Source organism: Melitaea cinxia, chromosome Z (genome assembly GCF_905220565.1).
Source record: "Melitaea cinxia chromosome Z, ilMelCinx1.1, whole genome shotgun sequence".
Classification (NCBI taxonomy): Eukaryota; Metazoa; Arthropoda; class Insecta; order Lepidoptera; family Nymphalidae; genus Melitaea; species Melitaea cinxia.
In genome coordinates, this window is record NC_059424.1 from 21,633,791 (window position 1) to 21,655,552 (window position 21,762).

Here is a 21,762-nt window from a genome sequence, read left to right on the forward strand (position 1 = left end):
TACCACCGACAAATGGTTGCTTTAGAGGGAGCTGATCCTGCATAACATTTTATAAGCCATTGCTGTGCTTCAACGGTATTTTTTCCCATTAAAAAACAATGTTTTATCAACACGCGAAACTCGTTTTTTTTTCCATTGTATCGAAATTACAACCGTAGCGTCACTTAAATGTTTCAAAATCAGTAATTTAATTGATCCATTTTTAAAAATTTGACACATATTCTTGTATTGATAGCCAGTACTTTTTAAAAATCAAAAGAGTTTTTAATATATGCGCCATTTCCAGGTTAGTCTCGGGACTTATTGAACGATCTAGTACATACATATATTTGTAACAATATCTATGTTTGCTCACAAATGAAAACACCGACTTCAATTACACCGACAAGTAATGCAACGTAGATCGACGAAAAAATAATCAAGTAAATACGCATTATTAGATATAACTTGAAAATTACTCGTCATATATTAAATTTAAATAGAACCACATGATACGCACCACCTTTCGATTGAAAAAAAATCGATCCACCCAGTCAAAAGTTATTTAATTTATTTTTTATACATTTAAAAAATCAACTTGTCATTTAAAAAAACCAATCGAATTAAGAACCTCCTCATTTTTTGGATGTCGGTTAAAAAGGAGGAAATGCAGGGGGCAGGCGGTCGGTTATGCTCATGAAGATTGACAAATTGTTCACTCGATAGGATGCAATTTTAGACGTATCGGTGTGAAGTAGTCGCAACGAGATTTTCATTATTTTGTAAATCACTAAATTTTGTTCATATTTTGTATATTAATAGTTGATATGTACATGTACGCACGTATCTTTTGAACGGCTGAATCCAATTGGATAATTCGTTTTTAGTGTATGCGTTGTTATCAGGGCAAGAAGAAAAAAGTCAACGGTCTCTCGAAAAAAATACGCTGAACTAAGGTCACCGAAAAATACAGAGAAATAATGGTTATTATTGTATAATTAATAAGGTTGGATAAAAGCATTTGTTTTGTTATTTTCTTTTTTCGTTTATGTCACATCCTAACTAAGATTTATTATTCAACTAGCCGAACCAACCGACGTCGTCCAGTCTTGCAAACTGTATAACGCGTGAGCTTTAAGACTTTTTCCAATTTTCACGGCGATTTTCTTAATATTTTTAATCATCTACAAAATGTAAAAAGTTTTAAAAAAATAGGCGAATTTATAAAATAAATACATTTTGTTACAAAAGATACCCTTGCTAGTTGCTAGGACCTATCGCTTGTGTGCTTTGCAATGTGACAATATTAAGTCAAAAGTAAATCGATACCATTTTCCAAAGAATACGTTATTCCATTCATTCAATAACAGTTAAACCCATAGAATATACTGTTTCTCAAAATCCCAGCTAAAATTTTAAGGTCATCGTACCATCTATTTAGACAGAAATAGTTCGGGCGGATTCGACACATGTACGTTATTTAGGTTACCGTGACACAAACTGACCGGGTAACACCATGCATATCAGATTTTCATCGAGTTATCTAAAACTTTGAATAACTTTTGTAATCATCTTACATTAATACGTGATGCAAAAAAATTTGTACCACTTTTTTACGAAAATTGCGCGGACGGTGGAGTATGAAATTTGGCACATTTATAATTGATATACAGAAAGAGTGCAGAATGCTAATATTTTTTTAATTATGCATAATTATTACATTAAATCATTAAAAAAAAAAACATCACACACACACTCCTATGTATTTGACACACAACACACATATATACTATTTTGTTCAATTTTCAAATAATTATGGTCGAATTTCGAACACTGGGTGACAACTAGTATTATTATAAATCAGTTACTCTAATGACTTAATAACTTCTAATGAATTGCTGCAAATTTTTTTATCGATCTGGTGTGTATGTCAGTGACCATCGTAGCTTATTTATATTAAATTGAAAAATACCAATACATAATTTTTATTAATAAAACGTTTAATTGTACGTAGAAAGCTTAGAAATCACTTGCAGCGAAATCGTGAGTGCTTCAATACGTAGTTTTTCGATCGAGCGCGATGTACACGAACGGGCAAAAACAACATAACAATGAACTTGCACTATGAGAGTTCAATACAGGCCGTATTATTTCACACAGAGCTCACAGCGTCTCAAGCTCAATATTTGTTTCGTTATAAATATTAATCGCGAACAATTTTGTAGATTTATCTTTATAATGTATAAAGGGCAATCATAAAAGTGGTGAGTATTTCGAATCAATGAAAAAGCATGAAATGACAAAAAAATATTAAAAAAATAAAATAAAACAAAAGAAGCAGGTCACATAATTGTGTCTTATATGTTGAATCATTTAGCTGAAGAGATTGTGACAATATAATTACCGAATTATTTAAAATTACCATAAGTTATGTGTTTCATAAAGTAAAAAAATCTATTATAAAGATATTTTGAAATGTATATCGATTCGGATAGTAGCGATGTGTGCTCTAATATCGAATTTAACATAGTAAAAAAATCAATTGTTCGCTCGGTTACATGATAATAAAATCAATGTCCCCTTTTCGAACTGAAATCGAGTGACGGATCAGCGTGAGCGCTTAGTTCTCAGTGCACGACGACCGCGGACGCAAGCCCGCTAGAGAAATATATCTCAGGGAGGTAAAGAAAACAAGTCATCTCGATTTTTACCGAATCCCACATTATGTGATAGTAAACTTTTTTGAAATATTTCATACTCTGACTTTGTTTGAGAATTTTTTTTTTTTTTTTTTGGTATTGCTAAATTATTTTATGAAATTTTAAAATGACCATTTATGAAAATCATCTCCTCATTTGATATTATACCAACATAGGAGCCTGTAATCTGGGATGGAGTCGTGCGTAAACAGCTTATTTGATTCGAGCTTCTTCGATTGTTCGGGGTGTGATATTGACATTATCAGACAGGCCTCGGTCGACTCGGGGTTCGCAGACAACTTGGGCGATACGTGTTTTTCAATCCTTGATTCTGACGAAGAAGATGTCTCTGAGGAGGACTTCAAGGACGCGTGCGATTACGATGAGTGAGTCTATTCCATGATTACATTACCTCGTATAAATGAAAACAACAACTAATTTTACTGTAAACGCAAGCAATGTATAATAAATATATCGTTATCTATATGTATCGTATACATAAAATCGTTATGCCATTTATTCATCACGAAATCTCAATAACCGCAAGACGTATAAAGATGAAATTTGGCAGGGAGATAGTTTGTAGTTATTACACGGCCGCTAAGAACGAATTTTTGGATAGGATCGGACTTAAGGAGTCTAAGAGCTCTCACAGGTATGTATGAAAGGCCATAATTTTTTGTACTACAAGTTTGAATTGACTCAGATGTACTTTGGTGTTAGTAATAGACAGCTAAGAATGAATTTTGTGATAGGACTGGATCAATGTACTCTAAGGGCTTGATAAATATTTGCCCTTAATTTTTTGTGTTCAAGCTTGAAATTTGGCAGGGAAATTAATGATTAGTTAACGTTCGCTAAGAACGGATTTAGGGACAGGACTGGATTAAGGTCTTAAGGACTCGAACAAGTTTGTTTGATTCGTCTTTTATTTTTCGGTTTACAATTACTACAAATTAATTGCAATAGACGTCCAATAAGAAAACAATTTAAAAAAATAAACCTTTAAATAGGCTTTGAAAATCTTTATTTTTCCGTCATTTTTTTTTTAAACTATAGTAAATATGCATTTCAGCATTAGTGGACAATTTACTCTTACTACTTAAAGGGATGAAATAGGGATTGAAAGTTTTAATTAAAAATTCGTAATTTTTAAAGCTAAAATCATCAAATTTTAGTTCTGAACTACTAATTAAAAGTTTTTCAATTTTAGTGAAAATTGTAAACTTAAAGGATTAAAATTTGTATGGAAGTCCGTTATTTCTTGAGTAAGAAACTTTAAACTTTTTCTATAGACGTTTGATCGGTGTTTTTTGAAAAGTGAAATTGAAAGAAAATTAATCACTCATATCATTATCATTGACGTTTCGTGTAAAAGGACGTCTTATTCGGACGTGTGTCAAATATATGGTAGTGTGTGTAATTTTTTTTTTATTGATTTAATGTATTTTTATGCATAATTAAAAAAACATTAGTAAAAACTCTTGCGTCAAGGGGGTCACAAAGTTTTTAACTTCACTTATTAATATATAGATTACTGAAATTACCTAAAAATGGCTTGAGAAACCTAAGGGAAGACTGTTTCATGAAGCGTGATTGAGAGCGAAGTTTGCGAGCAGTCTGGTAGTTCTAACGCACGAAAGGTGACCCATAAATGCGGTATAAAGAGATCGTGAATTGTTGTAATATAATGATTACACGCTACTTCAGCCCTTATACGTAAATATTATTAATTTCTAAGTGAGCGAAACCGCGGGCAACTTCTAATCATTTTATAAAATCAATATCAAAATCAAAAATAACTTTATTCAATAACCTAGTCAATAAAATAGTCTAGGCCTTAAAAGTATTTTTGACTCGTCATTTTACGAATATAAATTAATAATAATAAAATAGTTTTTATTTTACTCAAAGTTTCAATTATCTAAAAGCCCTGTGGCTCGTGCTAGCTTAAAAAAAGCCATGTTACAAGCCACAGTGTCTTCCCCAAAAATCGTTTATTGTTACATAATCAGACTTTGCGTTCAGATAGCGAAAACATACGCTTCAGCCTGTAATATACCACTACTGGGCATAGGCCTCTTTCCCCATGTAGGAGAATGATCAGAGCTTAATCCACCACGCTGCTCCAATGTGGGTTGGCGGAACATAAATGCAACTAATCTGTGGAGATTGTGTTGTGCTGTGTGCAAAGATTTGTCATCTTTGTACACAGCACAACACAATAATAAAACTAAGAGTATTATACCTAAATACAAATTTGACAAAGAAAAATTTGACAATTATTGAGTTGAAACCGTTTTTGACAAATTAATTATAGTTGATGATACGGCAATTTTTACTTTTAAAAAAATGAGTTTTAACGTACTAAACGTAATACACGCACAAAAATATTAGCCTTATAGCCTTCCTTGATAAACGAGCTACCCGACACATAAATAATTTTTCAAACCAAAGCCAGTACTTGCTGAAATTAGCGCGTTCAAACAAACTCTTCAGCTTTATTATAAACTAGCGTTCCGCCCCGGCTTCGTACGAGTATTTAACGAAAATTTCAATTTTTATTTATTTCCATATTTAACTATTTGTTTTTTTTTTAATATAACATAGCCTATGTCATCCGCGGACAGTGTAGCTTCCCAACAATTAAAGAATTTTTCAAATCGGTTCAGTAGTTCTTGAGCCTATTCAATGAAAACAAACAATCAAATCTTTCCTCTTTATAATATTAATATAGAAATATAAAATTGTTATTTAAAACAATTAAGAATATTATTGAATTAAGAATATTATAGAAGAATATTATTGAAATATCGTAATGGTAATCACGTTAAAATAATATATTGTAATATATATACATATTGACTCAGGGTCAATTCAACTGGGGAAGTAAGTCCATCCCATAGAAGATCACAGCCTAATATCTCATGTAACGTCATGTGTGCGTGTGTGTGTACTAGGTAAGATGGCCATAACTACGTACGGAGAACGTTAATCAACAGTATATATACTATAGTTGTAATTAAAATGTTTATCGTTCCCGCCGGATGGAAATTTGTATTTGTACAAATATATCTTTCCGATTTTGATATCTATCGTTGTGTGTCTCCCCACCGTCCCTCGTAGAACACGTTAAGCTATCGGTCCCAGTTGCTATCATTATATACCTGATGACGATCGCTACTCGCAGGTAGGGAACATATCCGGCAACACGCAGTGAAGCAGCGTCAGCGTGGTGCTCGCTTCAGCCTGTAATATCCCACTACTGGGCATAGTCTTGTTTCCCCATGTAGGAGAAGGATCAGAGCTTAATCCACCACGCTGCTCCAATGCGGGTTGGCGGATATATTCCCTACTATGAGTAACGATCGCTATCAGGTGTACATGATAACAACCGGGACCGACGGCGTAACGTGCTCTCGGAGGCACGGTGGGGAGACCCACAAGGACTGCACAAACACCCAGACCACGGCAAACACCTGTATGGCCAATACAAATGTTTGTCATGTGCGTGGTGGATTCAGCTCAAATCCTCAAATGTGGGATGTTACAGCCTAAATTGTTTCACCTTTATCTTAAATTAATGTTAATCCTGGCGACTTAGTTCTGATGAAACTACCTTGATTATAAGTGCAATTATATTTTTTTTCTAGTCGCAAAAATGCATTGGTTCTACGCACACAACTCTCAGTACGCGTTCACGCGATTATCGGTAAGTAGTAGTGCAAATACTATACTTTTATAAATATATCAATTAAATCTTAATTCTCGATATCAGCGTCATAATCAAAGATAACCAAACTGACAAAGACTTCTAAGTTTCGTTTTATTCTTCTACGTTACACGTTACATTCATTTTACTTGTGATATCGCTTCGATCTATTGATCTTTGCACCTACACGCGCTTTCAAATGCCTAGAAAAAGTCTAGTGTCTTGAAGTATGATATATTTGAAACAATTGTGCTGTTCGTTATACTGCGCACGCTTCATTCACGCCACCTGATTGTCTGTATGATATGTCAGCCAAATTTATTTATGAATAATGCCGGATTCCTATATGCAAAAAACTATTCGTTTAAATTTCGAAACTTTCAATACGATTAATTTGCAATTTAAAAAGTTTTATTTACAGAACAAATCGTTTGCTGAATATAGGAACCGGAGACAACACAATAGATTTTCTATTGATACTAATAAATATATATATAGGAAAAATTTATGACAACTTTACTTTCAAACTATAAAGTGCAAAAAAAAAATAAAGAATAACAATATTTATTTAGAAAAACGTTTACATAACATGATACCGTTGTTGGGACATCCTTTTAAGTAAGTTCCTGTGTCAGGATGTCCTATTGTAACTCCCAGTGTAACATTGTTACTTAAAATAAATACCCAAAATAATCAATACTATGTACTATGCTTATGCTTATAAATTCTCCGGTAGAGAGGCTTCTGCACTCCCAGGGTCGGGAGCTGCGTATGGCGTTGTTCACGCTCAAACAGATCCTACAGTCAGACAAGGATCTGGTGCACGAGTTCGTCGCCAACAAAGGACTCGACTGTTTGATGCAGGTCGCGAATATGGCGGATCATAACTACCTTGACTATATACTCAGAGCTCTCGGTCAGGTGAGTACATTATTGTATTTGGCTGTAAACGAAAAAAACCGACTTCAATTGCATCGACAGGTAATACAACGAAGGTAGACAAAAAATAGTCAAGTAAATACGCATTAATAGAGATTGCTTCAAAAAGTACTAGTGAGGTGTGGATTAAATTTATTGGGACCACATGACTAGCACCACCTTTAGATTATAAAAAGGATCATCACAATCGATACACTCAGTAAAAAGTAATGATATTACCGTAACACACATAAAAATACAATCTGATCGAGGACCTCCTCCGTTTTTAAAGTCGGTTAAATAGTTTTGAGGAATGAATAGAAGATTAATAATTTGTACACCTTTAACTTTTACATCAGGCATGCTTAATTCTGTAACCATTTACAGATTTTGCTATATGTGGATGGAATGCACGGCGTTATGAACCACAAGCGGTGCATCCAATGGCTTTACTCACTCATCTCCAGCAAGTTCAGGCATGTCGTCAAAACAGCTCTCAAACTTCTTCTAGTCTTCGTGGAATACACAGAGAAGAACTGTCTTATCCTAATCGACGCCATCAATGTCGTGGATAGCTCCAACGGTCGGCAACCTTGGTTCAACGTGATGAAAATCCTTCAGGACGTCGACGCTTCCGACACTGAACTGCTCATATACGCAACTACTCTCATCAATAGGTGTCTAAACAACGTTCCAGATAGAAATAGGTACTATGATCAAGTGGACTCTCTTCAAGACCAAGGTATCGACGACATCATACAGTTATATATGTCCAAACAGGGAACGGATTTGGATCTCTTGAGGCAACTTCAAATATTTGAAGCTGTTCTACTTTACGAAGACGGTGACGAAACAACCGCGCTCAAGTAAGTTCTTGAAATACAATCAAAACGTATTTAATATATTTTAACTCATATAACGAAAGGTTAAATACAAAAAAAAAAGATATAATAATGGATCTAAATTTTTTGTCTTACAATAATAAAAAATATCATTTTAACAAATTGTTAAATAATTTCCTAGGCAGTTGGATGAATCTGTTCTATCATCAGTAAGGCGGAGGAACTTAAACCTAAAATCGTCCGAGAGGAGAAAATCCAAAAAACAAGAGGTCAAAGAGAGAGGTATAAGATTTTAAATATACATAGCATCGTTTTACTTTACGTGTGCCCTTGCATGCTCAATCTGTTGAGTGATTTTTCATTTATCCATTTCATGACTCTTAACTTCCTAAGTTAATCGTTATCTTATTTTAACATTCGCTTTAAACTAAGCCTTAAACGTCGTATTTCACTAACAACCAACAGCAAATCCAGTTCACGTGGAGACAGAGAACAAAATAAGCACACCTCGACCACAATATCTTCCAACACTTATCACCAAGGAAAATAAGGAACTTAGTTCAGCTCTTAAGAGGCGGAGGGATAGGTACGCGAGGCAAGCCCATCACATCATCCAACAGCAGGAACTATACAACAACTCCAATGGAATCTACAATGGACTCTTCGAGAAGACCGACCAGTGGACCAACCGTAATTACAACATGAACGGTTCTTATACAAATACAAATGGAAGCTTCACTAATTCTGGAAAATATCCCATGAATGGAAGCAATGGCACCGTTATATACAATTCAAATGAAATGAACGGACAAGAAGAGGACAAGACTTACTCGAATCGAAGCAAACCTTACATATCGGATGTTCTCATGAATGGTTTGTTGCATAATTCGCAACCCGCTAATTTTGCGCTTGTCATGTTTTTTTTTTTTTGTTTCGCTTTATTTATTTCCGATTTTCCTTAACTATTTTCGCTCGTTTTTTTTTCTTATTTGTAATTCCCAATTCTTACCTGACGTTTATGTTTTTCTATTCAGGAAACCAAAGATATACAACTGGACTAAAGCAGAGGTTGCAAAATGGGACACTAGGTCACAGTGTCAATGCGTCTGACGTAGTTAGACAATTAGACTTTAGTCCAGAACCAAAAGATGATAGAGGTATCCTGTTGAACCGGGAGCACAGTATCAAAGATCTGGCTCAGAGATTAACGAGTCCCTTAAGCCCTACCACGGAGGAAAAACCTATAAGGGTCTCCGAAATGGCAGGAATAGTATCTAAAGCCAAAGAGGAACTTGCCAAATCCAAATCTAAAGGTAAACTTACCTATTTTAAAATAATAACAAGGTGTTCTATTTATTTATAGTCCCTTTTCTTTATATTTTCTGATTTCCTAACATTGCAAAGTCGTTTATCAAAAAGTTAATGTTCCATGATAAGCAAATTATTCATAGCACTATTTCTGTTTCATAGAAATGATAAAAAGTCCGACGATTGAGAAAACCCCAAAGTTACACGAAATCAAAGTCTCAGAGAACGACTTACACTGGGAGGAATTAAGAAAAGGTTGCATCAATAAGGAATTCCACTTGTGCGATCTAGATTTCTCCGACCTAAGATACGACTCAGATGAAGAGATGGAGTCACCAACATCTAACGCCATCCCACCCCCTCCGCCAAATCTTTTACCTCCACCCCCACCAAATATGTTACCCCCAGTAGGCTTACCCCCACCACCCCCAAACAATTTCTTCAGCTTACCAAAAAACTTACCCAGTACGATGCCCCAATCTGATGTCTCAAACGATTCCGGTAACTCTACTTTGAAGAAGAATAAAAAGACGGTGAAATTGTTCTGGAGAGAGATACAAGAAAACCCAGTACCGCCTCCATCGAGAACTAAAATCGGTGGTTTTATTTGGGATGACCTCCCAGAGGTCAGTTTGGATACTGCGATGTTAGAACATCTCTTCGAATCCCGAACCAACGATCTCATAATCAAGGTAAACTTAATATTTTAACTTCCAAAACACATCTTAAACTAATACACACATATTTGACTTGCAATATTAATTATTAAAATTACTATTATTTATAATTACAATTTGTTTGTATAATGTACGCGTTTTCTTTTTTCATGTAATCTCACGCATCAATAACACAGGAAGTAAGTATACTTTTTAAATTAATATATTTAATTAAGTGTAAAAAGTTTCCAAGTAATATTACTCAAACAACGCTGTAAATAGCGTGCTAAATCATTTTGATTCACATATGTACATAGTTACTTAGTTCTTAACGTTCTATTCAATTTAATCAAGAAAGATTTAGTATAGAAGTCAAAAATTGTCCAAATGTTTACTCTGGACTTATAAGACTTTATGATGTACTATAAAAAAATCCTTTTTATGTTGTTATCAATGACCAAATTTGCGTAAAGAAAAAAGATTTAAATGTTATTATTAATTAAAAACACATTAAAATAGAAACTAATGGAACCAAAGAGGAACCTGATATTGGATACAAAGCGTTCGAATGCTATAAGCATTGCAATGAAAAAACTGCCAACGCCTCAGACGATAAAAGTGGCGATTATGAAGATGGATGCGACCGTTATTGGTAGAGAGGGTATAGAGAAGTTATTGACGATGCTACCCACACACGAGGAAAAGGTCAAAATCCAGGAGGCACAGGTATGTAGCTATAAAATAAGTAGGATAAATTACATCTAGGAAAAATAAAGATTGCATTCCAATAACTTGGGTAGCTTCAAAAGAAGATGAACTAATGGAACATTTTTGCCTGAGCATGCAGGCTCCAACTCCATTAGAAAATATTTTGGTCACCTTAAGATTAAAACATCTAAAATTTGACCATAACCTAAAAACGAATGTCGTCAAAGATTAACGTTAAAAAATGTAACAGATTTTATTCGGATTAAGCGTCATACTATCAGTATTTGTCTTGAATTGAAGATTTATTTACTTATTACCGATGATAAAACTATCAACCATATTTAATAACCGTCACTAGATATGTTTATTATATTTTGATAAATATTCCAGTTTGCAAACCCCGACCTACCACTGGGTAGCGCTGAACAATTTCTACTCACACTCGCCTCCATCAACGAGTTGTCGTCCAGACTTAAACTTTGGGTCTTCAAGCTTGATTTTGATAATTTGGAAGTAAGTATTGGACCATAATACAATAATAGTGGCCATCGTTGAAAGTAACTACTTTATAAATTTTAGATAAGTTACATTTGACATAATGCTGTTCTCCAAAATAACAAATTATTTATGCATTATTACAGAAAGAAATAGCAGAACCACTAATGGACCTAAAGCAGGGTATAGAACTATTGAAAGCAAACAAAACATTCAAAGTGATTCTGTCAACACTACGATCGGTGGGTAGTTTTCTAAACGGAAATCAAGTAAAGGGTTTCCGGTTAGAATACCTCTCAAAGGTGATGGAGGTGAAAGATACGGTACACAAGCATCCCTTGCTGTACCACATCTGTGAGATGATCATCGAGAAGTTTCCAGACACTACAGACTTCTTTAGTGAGGTAATTTATCAAAAGCTGACTAACATAACAACCCAGCTAAACCTATTTTTAATCGCAGATATTTTTGTAAATCTACAATATGATATGATTATATAGTTAAAATTCTTCAACAAATTTGACAAAGTTGGTATTTTAATGGACTTTGAAAAAGACGTGGTTTTCATTCCAGCTGTTTTTTTATGTGCGTTACGTCATGAAGGGGCACTTATCATGGGGTCCCATTTAAATTTTGGCGAGATCTTAAAAGCAGTCTTACAGATATCTCTAACAATTGTGTATTTAATTGACTTGCGACTACGGTTATATACTTTTATTGTTGATGTATATTAAAGTATTTTTGAAGTAAAACTTCTTTACTCACGCTTGACTTGGGAGTAAGCTGATGAATGCGTGACGAGAGCGTTACGAAAAGTGTGATCGGGTGGGGCGAACTCGGCGGCTCTTTCTCTCATAGCCAGTTACGTTTCGTATATCTAAGACACAGTGCAGGCCTATTGTGCAGAAGTTTCACTTCAGTCATGTGGTCTAAAGCACACTCGTTTTTTGTTTTTGAAGAGCAACCACAATTATTTCTTATCTCATCAGGTCGGTCCCGTGATCCGAGCATCCAAAGTAGACTTCGAAGTACTGAACGCAAATCTCCAGAAACTTGAAACTGATTGCAAGGCTTCATGGGATCACATGAAACGCATCGCCAAACACGATGGCTCGCAGATATTCAAGACGAAGATCAATGAGTTTCTTACTGATGCTGCGGAGCGTATCATCCTTCTCAGCATCATCAAGAAGCGGGTGATGAGCAGGTAGGTGATGGTTTAAGCGGTAGATAATGTCATGGTGAGTATTCATGACATCAGCGAAAACTGTGAGGCAGCAACAAACAACAGAAGATTTAAGTAGTTCTGGTCAAAAAGATATAAGAAAAAGAGAATAAAAGAGATAAGATTAATAATGATTGTGTTGTTAAATTTTACTTTAAAATTCTGTTTATAATGTGTAATGACAGGAGATCTGCATTGATAGGAATTCAAGGGGACAATATTTGACACAATAATTCTGTTTATCTTTTCTTAGAACATAAGGAACACGATAGCTAATATTAAAACCACAAAGCGACCTGTATTTTCTTAATTTTTAGACTTAAGCTAATTTTTATTTGATATTTATCCATATATTGTTCTTAGCGAATTCTGTTACATTTGCTATTGCGAACTGATTTAATATCCATAGCGTGGCTCTTGCGACTTTCATACATATCCAATAAAATCCCAAATTTTCACAAACAAACCCAACAAACCCTGGACAATAACTATGAACCAAGAACAATATGCTATTGCAGATACAACAAATTCCTGCTGTATCTCGGGGTGCCCTTGAGTGACATCCCTAAGACCAGACCTTCAGAACTGCTGAAGGTGATAGCGGAGTTTGCGCTGGAGTACCGAACGACGAGAGAAAGGGTTCTTCAGCAGTTGGAGAAAAGAGCTAACCATCGCGAGAGGAATAAGACCAGAGGGAAAATGATTATTGATGTGAGTGTTATATGAGTAGACCACACACAATCCTCGAACTAATTTATCATGTTCTTTTAGATGGGGTGGGGGGGGTATTTTAAGGAGCCGCTATGATAACCGCATTAGTAGAAATTTAAAATGTTAAATTACAAAAAGAATAAGAGCAGATATTACCAATTAGTTATACATCTATCTAATATACAAAATTCTCGTGTCGCGGTGTTTGTAGTTAAACTCCTCCGAAACGGCTTGACCGATTCTCATGAAATTTTGTGTGCATATCGGGTAGGTCTGAGGATCGATCAACATCTATTTTTCACCCCCCTAAATGTTAAGGGTAGTCCACCCCTATTTTTTTTTATTTTTAGAAAAAAATATTTATTTTTTTTTATTTTATAATGATTTGGCGTTGAAAAATACATATAACGCTAAATTTTCACCCTTCTACCACTAACCCTTATTATTAAAATGCGTTTAGCGGCAAGACAACGTTTGCCGAGTCAGCTAGTATTTGTTATAAAAATATAAAAGTTATATAATGCATAAAGCGGTCGTACGTTCATATGTTCGTTTCCATATAAAATATAGTTGTCCGTGTCAAAGGTGCATATCATAAGTTTGTCGCATACTTCTATTCTATTTTCATGAATAGCACACTGTAAAATGAAGACATTTACTACCGCGGTGACTTATAATTTGAATTATTAATATATTCATACATATAGATAAAAAGAAGTCTTACTTCAGTCGTGTAGTCTAATCTAAAGCACACCTTTTGCCTCTTGAGTAACCTCTACAATAAGTAACACTAAACACAAACGATACACAAACTTTGCGCAGTTTGTAGTGATTCTGTCCGAGTCTGGGTGTGATATTGGTATTTATATATTTATCTCTACAAATAAATAAAATTGAAGTGTCTGTCTGTAATATTAATATAACCGCTTTTTACTAAATTCATATGGATGGTATACACGGTACATATACAAAATAAAATTTTTTACAATTTTTATCTGTCTGTCTATCTGTTTATTTGTTCTGGGTAATCTCTAAAACGGCTGAACCGATTTTGACGGGACTTTCATTGGCAGATAGTTGATGTAATGAGAGTAACTTAGGCTACTTTTATCGTAGTTTTTTTTACTAACTATTTTGTTAAATTCCACGCGGATGAAATCGCGGGCACGGCTAGTATATAAAATATTTCTATATATATTTTTTCCAAAAAGATATTTATTTATTTATTGATTATGTTCTCAGGTGGGCAACTACGCCAGTAAAGGTGAACACACAGCCGATAGTGCGCTAAAGGAACTGTTGAAGAGTGATGCTGACAGAGACCTGATGGATTCTAGGAGGAAACCAGCCATGCGTCCCCGCAAGTGAGTGTATCTATTTTAAAAAATAGTTTTGTTTATAACAAACGAAAAAAAAGGACTTCAATCGCATCGACAAGTAATACGTAAGTTAAAGAAAAAATAAGTAAATACACGTCATTAGGGATAGCCCAAAAAGAACTCGTCAGATTTCGTTCAAATTTAAACGGGCCCACGTGACAAGCGCCAGCTATCGATTAAAAGTAGATTCGTCAAAATCGGTGCACCCAATAAAAACCGGTTAGAGTTGAGAAAGTCTTTTTTATGAAGTCGGTTAATAGGAACCATACCACAAATAGGAAAGTACAAAGTACATATAAAATGTTACAACATACTTACGTGAAGACCTAAATGGTCAATGTGTGTCATTTAAATTCGTTTTTAACGTATGTTTTCAAATAAACGTAAAAAATAATGAAATAACTCCTCAGCGGCGAGGTGTCCACTGAGGACGAGATCATCGAAAGCCTGGTTCGCTCTGCTACCTCTAAGAGGAGACCTCTCGCAAGGGACCGACGCAAGAATCGACTCGCGGACCGAAAGAGCTGTGAGTATTACACAGTATTACACAAGACACTAGATTGTTAAATTGTACCAGATCTTCATACCACCAATTCAAACAAGCACCAACATCTTCGAAAAGCACCATCAGGTGACACCGACTGCACCACTAGATCTTCGTAATACCAAATAAGATTCATCTACGACACCATCAGATCACTTAACACCAGACAACCACACCACAAGACACTAGACGTGTACACTGTGTCACCATTTTTTCCTGGCATGTACTAACTCGTACCACCAGATCGCTCAAGTACCGAGGGGTCATTCATTAATTACGTAAGGTTGGCAATTTTGATGTCCCACACCCCCGATTCTTAAAACCCGTCCGCCTATTCCCACGTTAGATTCCATTCCGTTTTTTCAAAACAATAAAATGTTAGAAAAAATGATCTAGACTTTGGAACACCATTTATCACCATTTATCATAAATAAATAACACTTTAAATAATGATTAACTAGTTTGTTATTAATTTCAAAGAAAGTAAATTAAACAGTTGAAACAACAATTCAGATCATCAATCGTCTGGACAGAATGGGTTAGTGACCCATGTTGTACACTCAGAAACAATTGGTAATCCGTCCGTTGCCAGGTAGATGGAATTTCGTCCGCGACGTCTATTCGATCTTCGTCTTCCTTTCCGATTCGATTTCTAATATAAAATATCGACTTGGAAATATTACGTACCCCTTCCCCCTACAAAGTAGGGTATCTATAGATTTTTCAAATCTCCCCCCCCCCCCCCCCCTCGGGACCCTTACTTATTTAATGAATGGCCCAACACCTCACTCAAACACTAGATAAATACGCTACAGGACACTGGTACACTGCTCCATACCTTCGCACCATCTTAGTCTATCCCGTCTCCACCAAATTAATCCTAAACTAGACAAATAAACCAGACTTATAGATCACAATTTATTTATATTTCTTATTTATTTATTGTCAATTACAATTATTATCACTTACACTAGTTAACCCGCCACCAAAAGATCAGAAAAACACACAGGAAATAATTGACAAAAACGGCTATAGATTAATGAATATCGTGAAGCAAAAACTTTGTACCCCTTTTTTTACGAAAATTGCACGGACGGACGGAGGAGTATGAAATTTCGCACACTTATAGTTTATATAGAGAAGGCACTCCTTCCTAGAATACTATTTTTTTTTAAATATGCATAAAAAATAAGTTCAATGAATAAAAATAAACATTACACACACTACGATGTATTTGACACACTCTCTTATAATTAAAATTAATTATGGTTGAATTTCGACCACTGGGCGACCAGTACTTATTATTTTATTCATATACACTTCTTCAATTCTTCTCTATTGATTGATATGATTGACTAACAACTTAGCGCAGTTTGTATTCACCCGAGTTTCTGCTTCGAGGGTTGTGGATACGATTCCCGCCTCGAGTCTTGGTGTGTTATTTGTATTTATCGACAAAAAATATGTAGCTATAATGTTATAATATATTTATTATTTATTTATTATTGTTAATTTCGATTAGCGAACTAAAAAAAAATCGATTTTGCACTATCCATTTAGGGTATAAAGGGCCCTATAACCTTTAAACATAAAATTTGTATTGTAGACTTGTTTTTTTATACTTCTTAAATTATAAAAAAAAATTAATTATGAATGGATTTCAACTTAGATTAAAGATTTTAAAAAAGTGTGTCAGCTGTGACGTACGACTAGAGTTTACTCCTTCAGATCGACTGTCTAAATAGTAACAAAATGGCTCACTAGTCTAAGAAAAATATTACTACCATATCAAATGGTAAATAAACATTCGAGGTGATTCGTTCAGTTGATTGTACTCTTCATATTTTTTCATACCGGGAGCCTTGTATGAAATCGATTATTAAGGAGTAAGACTCCAAAATAAAATTCGAACTCCTTACAAACGACAGCTCTTCATAATTACACGAATATTTAAAAACTTAATCATTAGAAATGCTTGCGAATGCCTTTGCATATATATTATATTGGTTATCGCTCTGCGCGTTTGGTTGTATATTATTTTTATTATTATTACATTATTAATACAATAGTAAATAGATGGATGTATGGTGTTGGCATTTTGTTTTATGAAACTTATATAAGAAATAGAGATAAAGCTAGAAAAATAAAGATGTTGAAATTCGGTCCCCCTAAAGCCATGACACCTATTTACAGGTCACTATTACAATTTTCTATAGCTTGATATAATGTCTACTCTTATTTGTTTCCTCCATAACATTATGTTTCAGCCTAAATCTCTAACCCCCCCCCCCCCTAAAATAAGAAGATACTCAGTTCAAAATAAATTTCGCTTTGATAATTTTTCTATGCTGATGTAATATAGCCTATAGTTGCTAAGCGACATGCGTCAGTAATCGTAATGATCGATTTCCAGTAAACAGGACTCTGGATGGACACCAGTCGTGGCCCGGCAAGCAGACGACCGGGTGAGTAATACTAATATAAAAAAACCTGAAAAGTTTGTTTGTTTAAACGTGCTAATCTCAGAAACTACTGCTTCGAATTTAATTTTTTTTTTTTTTGTATATATCTTCTATTTACCGAGGAATGTCCTATATTTTTATAATATATATACGCACAGCTAGTTAAGTACTGAAAATAATAAAATACCTTGAAAATGTCTCACATTTGGCAAAACCTCCCCTCCATATTGGTAGGTTGTTGTTCAATCTTACATTTTGTTCCTAAGCGGGTAATTGGTCAACTAAGACTAGCGATCTCAATCAAATCATATAAGAATAAAGCACTAACAGTTGCGCTAGTGGTCGCGGGTTCGATCCCCGCTCATGGCATACGTTTGAATTGGTCATAGACATGTTTTTCATGGTTTGGAAGTTTGTGCTTGTGTATTGTGTGTGTTTTCGGACCGACACAGGAGAAAATGCTCGAAGCCGTTAAATGTAAAGCGAATTATTTATTTATTATTATGATAAAAACTGCAAACGACGGCTTCACTTACGCTTTAGCCTTTAATATCCTACTGCTGGGCATAGGCCTCTTTCCCCGTGTATTTCCCCATGTAGGAGAAGATCAGAGCTTCATCCACCGCGCTGCTCCAATGCGGGTTGGTGGATATATTCCCTACTGTGAGTAACAACAGGTGTACCTATACATGATAACAACCGGGATCGACGACTTAACGTGCTCTCCGAGGCATGGTGGGGAGACCCACAAGGACAGCTTTAAGGCTTTACTTAATCAACCCTTAAATACGCCAATATTGAACAACATACAGGAATAGCCGAGAGAGAAAAAGATTAGTTTAATCACGAAACAGTTTTTTAAATTATTTATCTTCAATGTAATATTTTTAATATAATTATAAATAATATATATAATCTGTATATTAAAATAAATTGAGGGTTTTTTTTTTAAGTAAAACTTCTTACACTCTCGACTTGGGTAGTAAGCTGATGAATGCGTGACTAGAGCGTTACGAAAAGTGTGTTTAGGCGAAGCGAACGAAGCAAGAGAGAGATGCTATGTTGAGTATATCTAAGACACAGTGCAGGCCTATTGCTAAAGAAGTTTTACTTTAGTCGTGTGGTCAGAGCACTTTTTGGGAAGTAGAAAAAAATGTTATATTTTTTTTTTATTCCAGGTCGCCGGCAGAGATTCAACAAAGATAGTCAATTTACATTTAATATTAATTTTAAAGTTTTCAATTGTAACTCGAATCTCAAACACGTATCCTATCCCCGACTAAATTGATGTAATTATTATTTTAATGTAACTAATGTAATTAATTATTTTATTTCAATATACATCTTCATAATGGCAACAAAGATTGATTATTGTAGACAAAAAATGTTACAAAAGAATAAATGTACGAGGAGATTCTGTTTAATGTAACTGTTTGAGTTGTAAAAGTCAAATATACTGAACTTCCTATTTACCAAATATGCCATACACGCAATAACTTTACAGTAAGAGCTGTCCCATCTATTTTCACTTACAATATTCTTAAATTAATTTTCAAGTTTTAAAAGAATTTTAATATCGTCTAAATAAACTTATAAACATGTTTATAACTACTCAAAGAGACCACTTTGTTTTCTAAAAAATTCACAGCTAATAAAAATTTACTTCTCTAACCTATTTCAAAAAAAAGGAGGAGGTTCTCATTTTGAATGTATTTTTTTGTGTTACCTCAGAACTTTTGACTGGGTGGATCGATTTCGATGATTTTTTTTTATCGAAAGGTAATGCGAGCCATGTGGTGTCATCTAAATTTAATTGAGACGTGGCAAGTATTTTTGAGTTATCTCTATTAATGCATATTTGCTTAAATATTTTTTCGTTAATGTGCAAACACAATTATTTATATATTTAATGTTGCGTGTATGGTCGTACTCTAAAAAAAATATAAACATTCTAGGAGTAACACATCACTAGCATTTGATACTTGTATGTGTACAACCTGACCCCCCAAAAAACACTATAATACTAGCCAATTATAAAATACCTTGAAAATATCTCACTACTGGGCAAAACCTCCCCTCCATATTGGTGTAATAATAAGCTGTAGTTTAAATTCACTGATTAAGATAATTAATATAATTTGATAGAAACCTCCATGTCTGACATCCACCATATCTGGCGTCCACCATATCTGACGTCGACCATATCTCACGTCCACGACGCTCTTATATACAGGTCATCCAACTAAGCCAAATCCAACTAAATCAATGATTCACGTGGTGCGGTGGTGATGTTTCATTGTAATTGGTTATATTTTAAAATATAAATGCGTCACGTGTGAAGACCATCGATCGTCACGCCTCTGGCGGCTATAAACCGTCAAGCCGTCGTACCCCCATCGCTGTAGTTTCACGACCTGCGTATAATATATGTATAACAAACTAGAATATCAAATAGTTTTGCAGAATCTATTTTCCAAGTTCGATGGATTGACTTTCATTTACTCGTAAAAATGTTTTCTAATTTCGCAATTATATAATTGGTTCGTTATATACTTTTAAATATATAAAAAAAAACATAATTAACTGTTGTAGTGATCTGTACTGATCTGGGTGTAAATTAATATATAGGCTGGTCCAAATATTAATTCAATTAATTATTATAAAATAATTAATAGATATAATTTTATTACAACTAATGACAAATTAAATTGACAAAACATGTGTAAAAAAATGACTTATGTATTTTATGAATGGACTGTTTGAAAATGTGTATGTATTTTAGTAAATAAGTAGGTCACATCGAAACCTGGAGCAGCCCGACTGGGGAAGTACATCGACCTTACAGAAGATCACATCGAAATAATACTGCTTTCAAGCAGTGTTGTGTTCCTGTGGTGAGTAAGGTGATTGGGGGTAGGGTGAGCAACGTGCTTGTAATGCTCGTTGTATTAAAAAATATATGAAATGCGTTTTGAAATGGTCAGATGCTCTCGATTTGTATGTATTTGTTATTATGTAAGCTAATTTGATTTAAATATAAAGACTTACTCTCAACTGTGTTAAGATATCGGTATGTTGTGTTCTAATTATTCCTATATGTATTTATTTTCAATGTAAATATATGTGTAAATAACAATAAATGATAAATACGTTATTTTATTTCATTCACCCTCTACACGATCCCTATGAAAATATCGTGTTTACTAAACTTAGCCACCAAATACAGGATCACTTGTAATAGAACGTGCACGCTTAGTTAATAGTTTTTCTCAAATTACGGAATCAAAATAATGATACAGAATCATATTCAATCTTTGACAAATATAATGTTGAATATTGTAATGCAAAGAATATTATTTGTTAACTATACATTAACTGAGAAGAATGTAAAACAGTTTTATAGATAGCTTTCCCTATAAGCCTATTTGAAAGAACGAATGGATAGTTACATTATCTGTTGAATCCTGTTTTGCCAAACCCAAGAAACTAAAAAACATCAGCTCACCAATAAAAAAACAGGAGAAAACAGTAGGTAAAGTAAAAAAAGGCAGATTTCATACTTTTATTATTGTTAAAGAAACATTATTTTCCCCTTTCATCCTCAATTGCCTCATTTTTATTATTTTCAGACTCACTTTCCTTCTTAAAATCTTGTTAAATTTCTTTATGTGCCTTTTTGTGCCTTCAAATGAGTAGCAATCAATTATTTCGGATTTTACCGTTTGCATTTGAAGATTTTATGTATATGACCTTCTTTGGTCGATATTTTGATGCGTAATTAAGTTTTCATAATATGTATAGCAGAAAATAGTCTTTACACGGTGGCGCTGCAAGTAAGCACAAAATTTTCTTCAGCAATTCACACAATTTACACATAGGTTTAACATTTGTGAATGCTTGAAATGTTTTAAAATATCCGAAAAATATGTTTTGGAGAATTTTGTACGTGGTTAATTTTATACAAAGTTTGTACATGATTTCAACGTGTATAAAATATTATGATTGCCAATCACATAAGACTGGTCGGGGAATTCCCTCGACTCCCGACAAGATTAAATACTTCCATCTAGTATCGTTGTGTATTATTATTAATGGTCATCAAAACATATTACTGATATTACATA

General features: G+C 34.2%; 1 protein-coding gene across 1 annotated transcript in view; it reads left to right on the plus strand.

Annotated features, from left to right (window-relative positions):
* The window catches only part of LOC123668474, a 128,746-nt gene extending 109,656 nt beyond the window's left edge, over positions 1–19,090 (plus strand). The window contains exons 6-22 of the mRNA XM_045602203.1: positions 6,332–6,390; positions 7,127–7,311; positions 7,696–8,174; positions 8,332–8,432; positions 8,616–9,023; positions 9,185–9,463; positions 9,621–10,150; positions 10,312–10,314; positions 10,634–10,840; positions 11,213–11,335; positions 11,464–11,721; positions 12,307–12,524; positions 13,061–13,253; positions 14,496–14,617; positions 15,043–15,158; positions 17,590–17,641; positions 18,817–19,090. Of these exons, the coding sequence (XP_045458159.1) occupies positions 6,332–6,390; positions 7,127–7,311; positions 7,696–8,174; positions 8,332–8,432; positions 8,616–9,023; positions 9,185–9,463; positions 9,621–10,150; positions 10,312–10,314; positions 10,634–10,840; positions 11,213–11,335; positions 11,464–11,721; positions 12,307–12,524; positions 13,061–13,253; positions 14,496–14,617; positions 15,043–15,158; positions 17,590–17,641; positions 18,817–18,844 (3,361 nt within the window). The 3' untranslated portion in view covers positions 18,845–19,090. The remainder of the gene's footprint in view (positions 1–6,331; positions 6,391–7,126; positions 7,312–7,695; positions 8,175–8,331; positions 8,433–8,615; positions 9,024–9,184; positions 9,464–9,620; positions 10,151–10,311; positions 10,315–10,633; positions 10,841–11,212; positions 11,336–11,463; positions 11,722–12,306; positions 12,525–13,060; positions 13,254–14,495; positions 14,618–15,042; positions 15,159–17,589; positions 17,642–18,816) is intronic.
* The last annotated feature ends 2,672 nt before the right edge of the window (positions 19,091–21,762 follow it).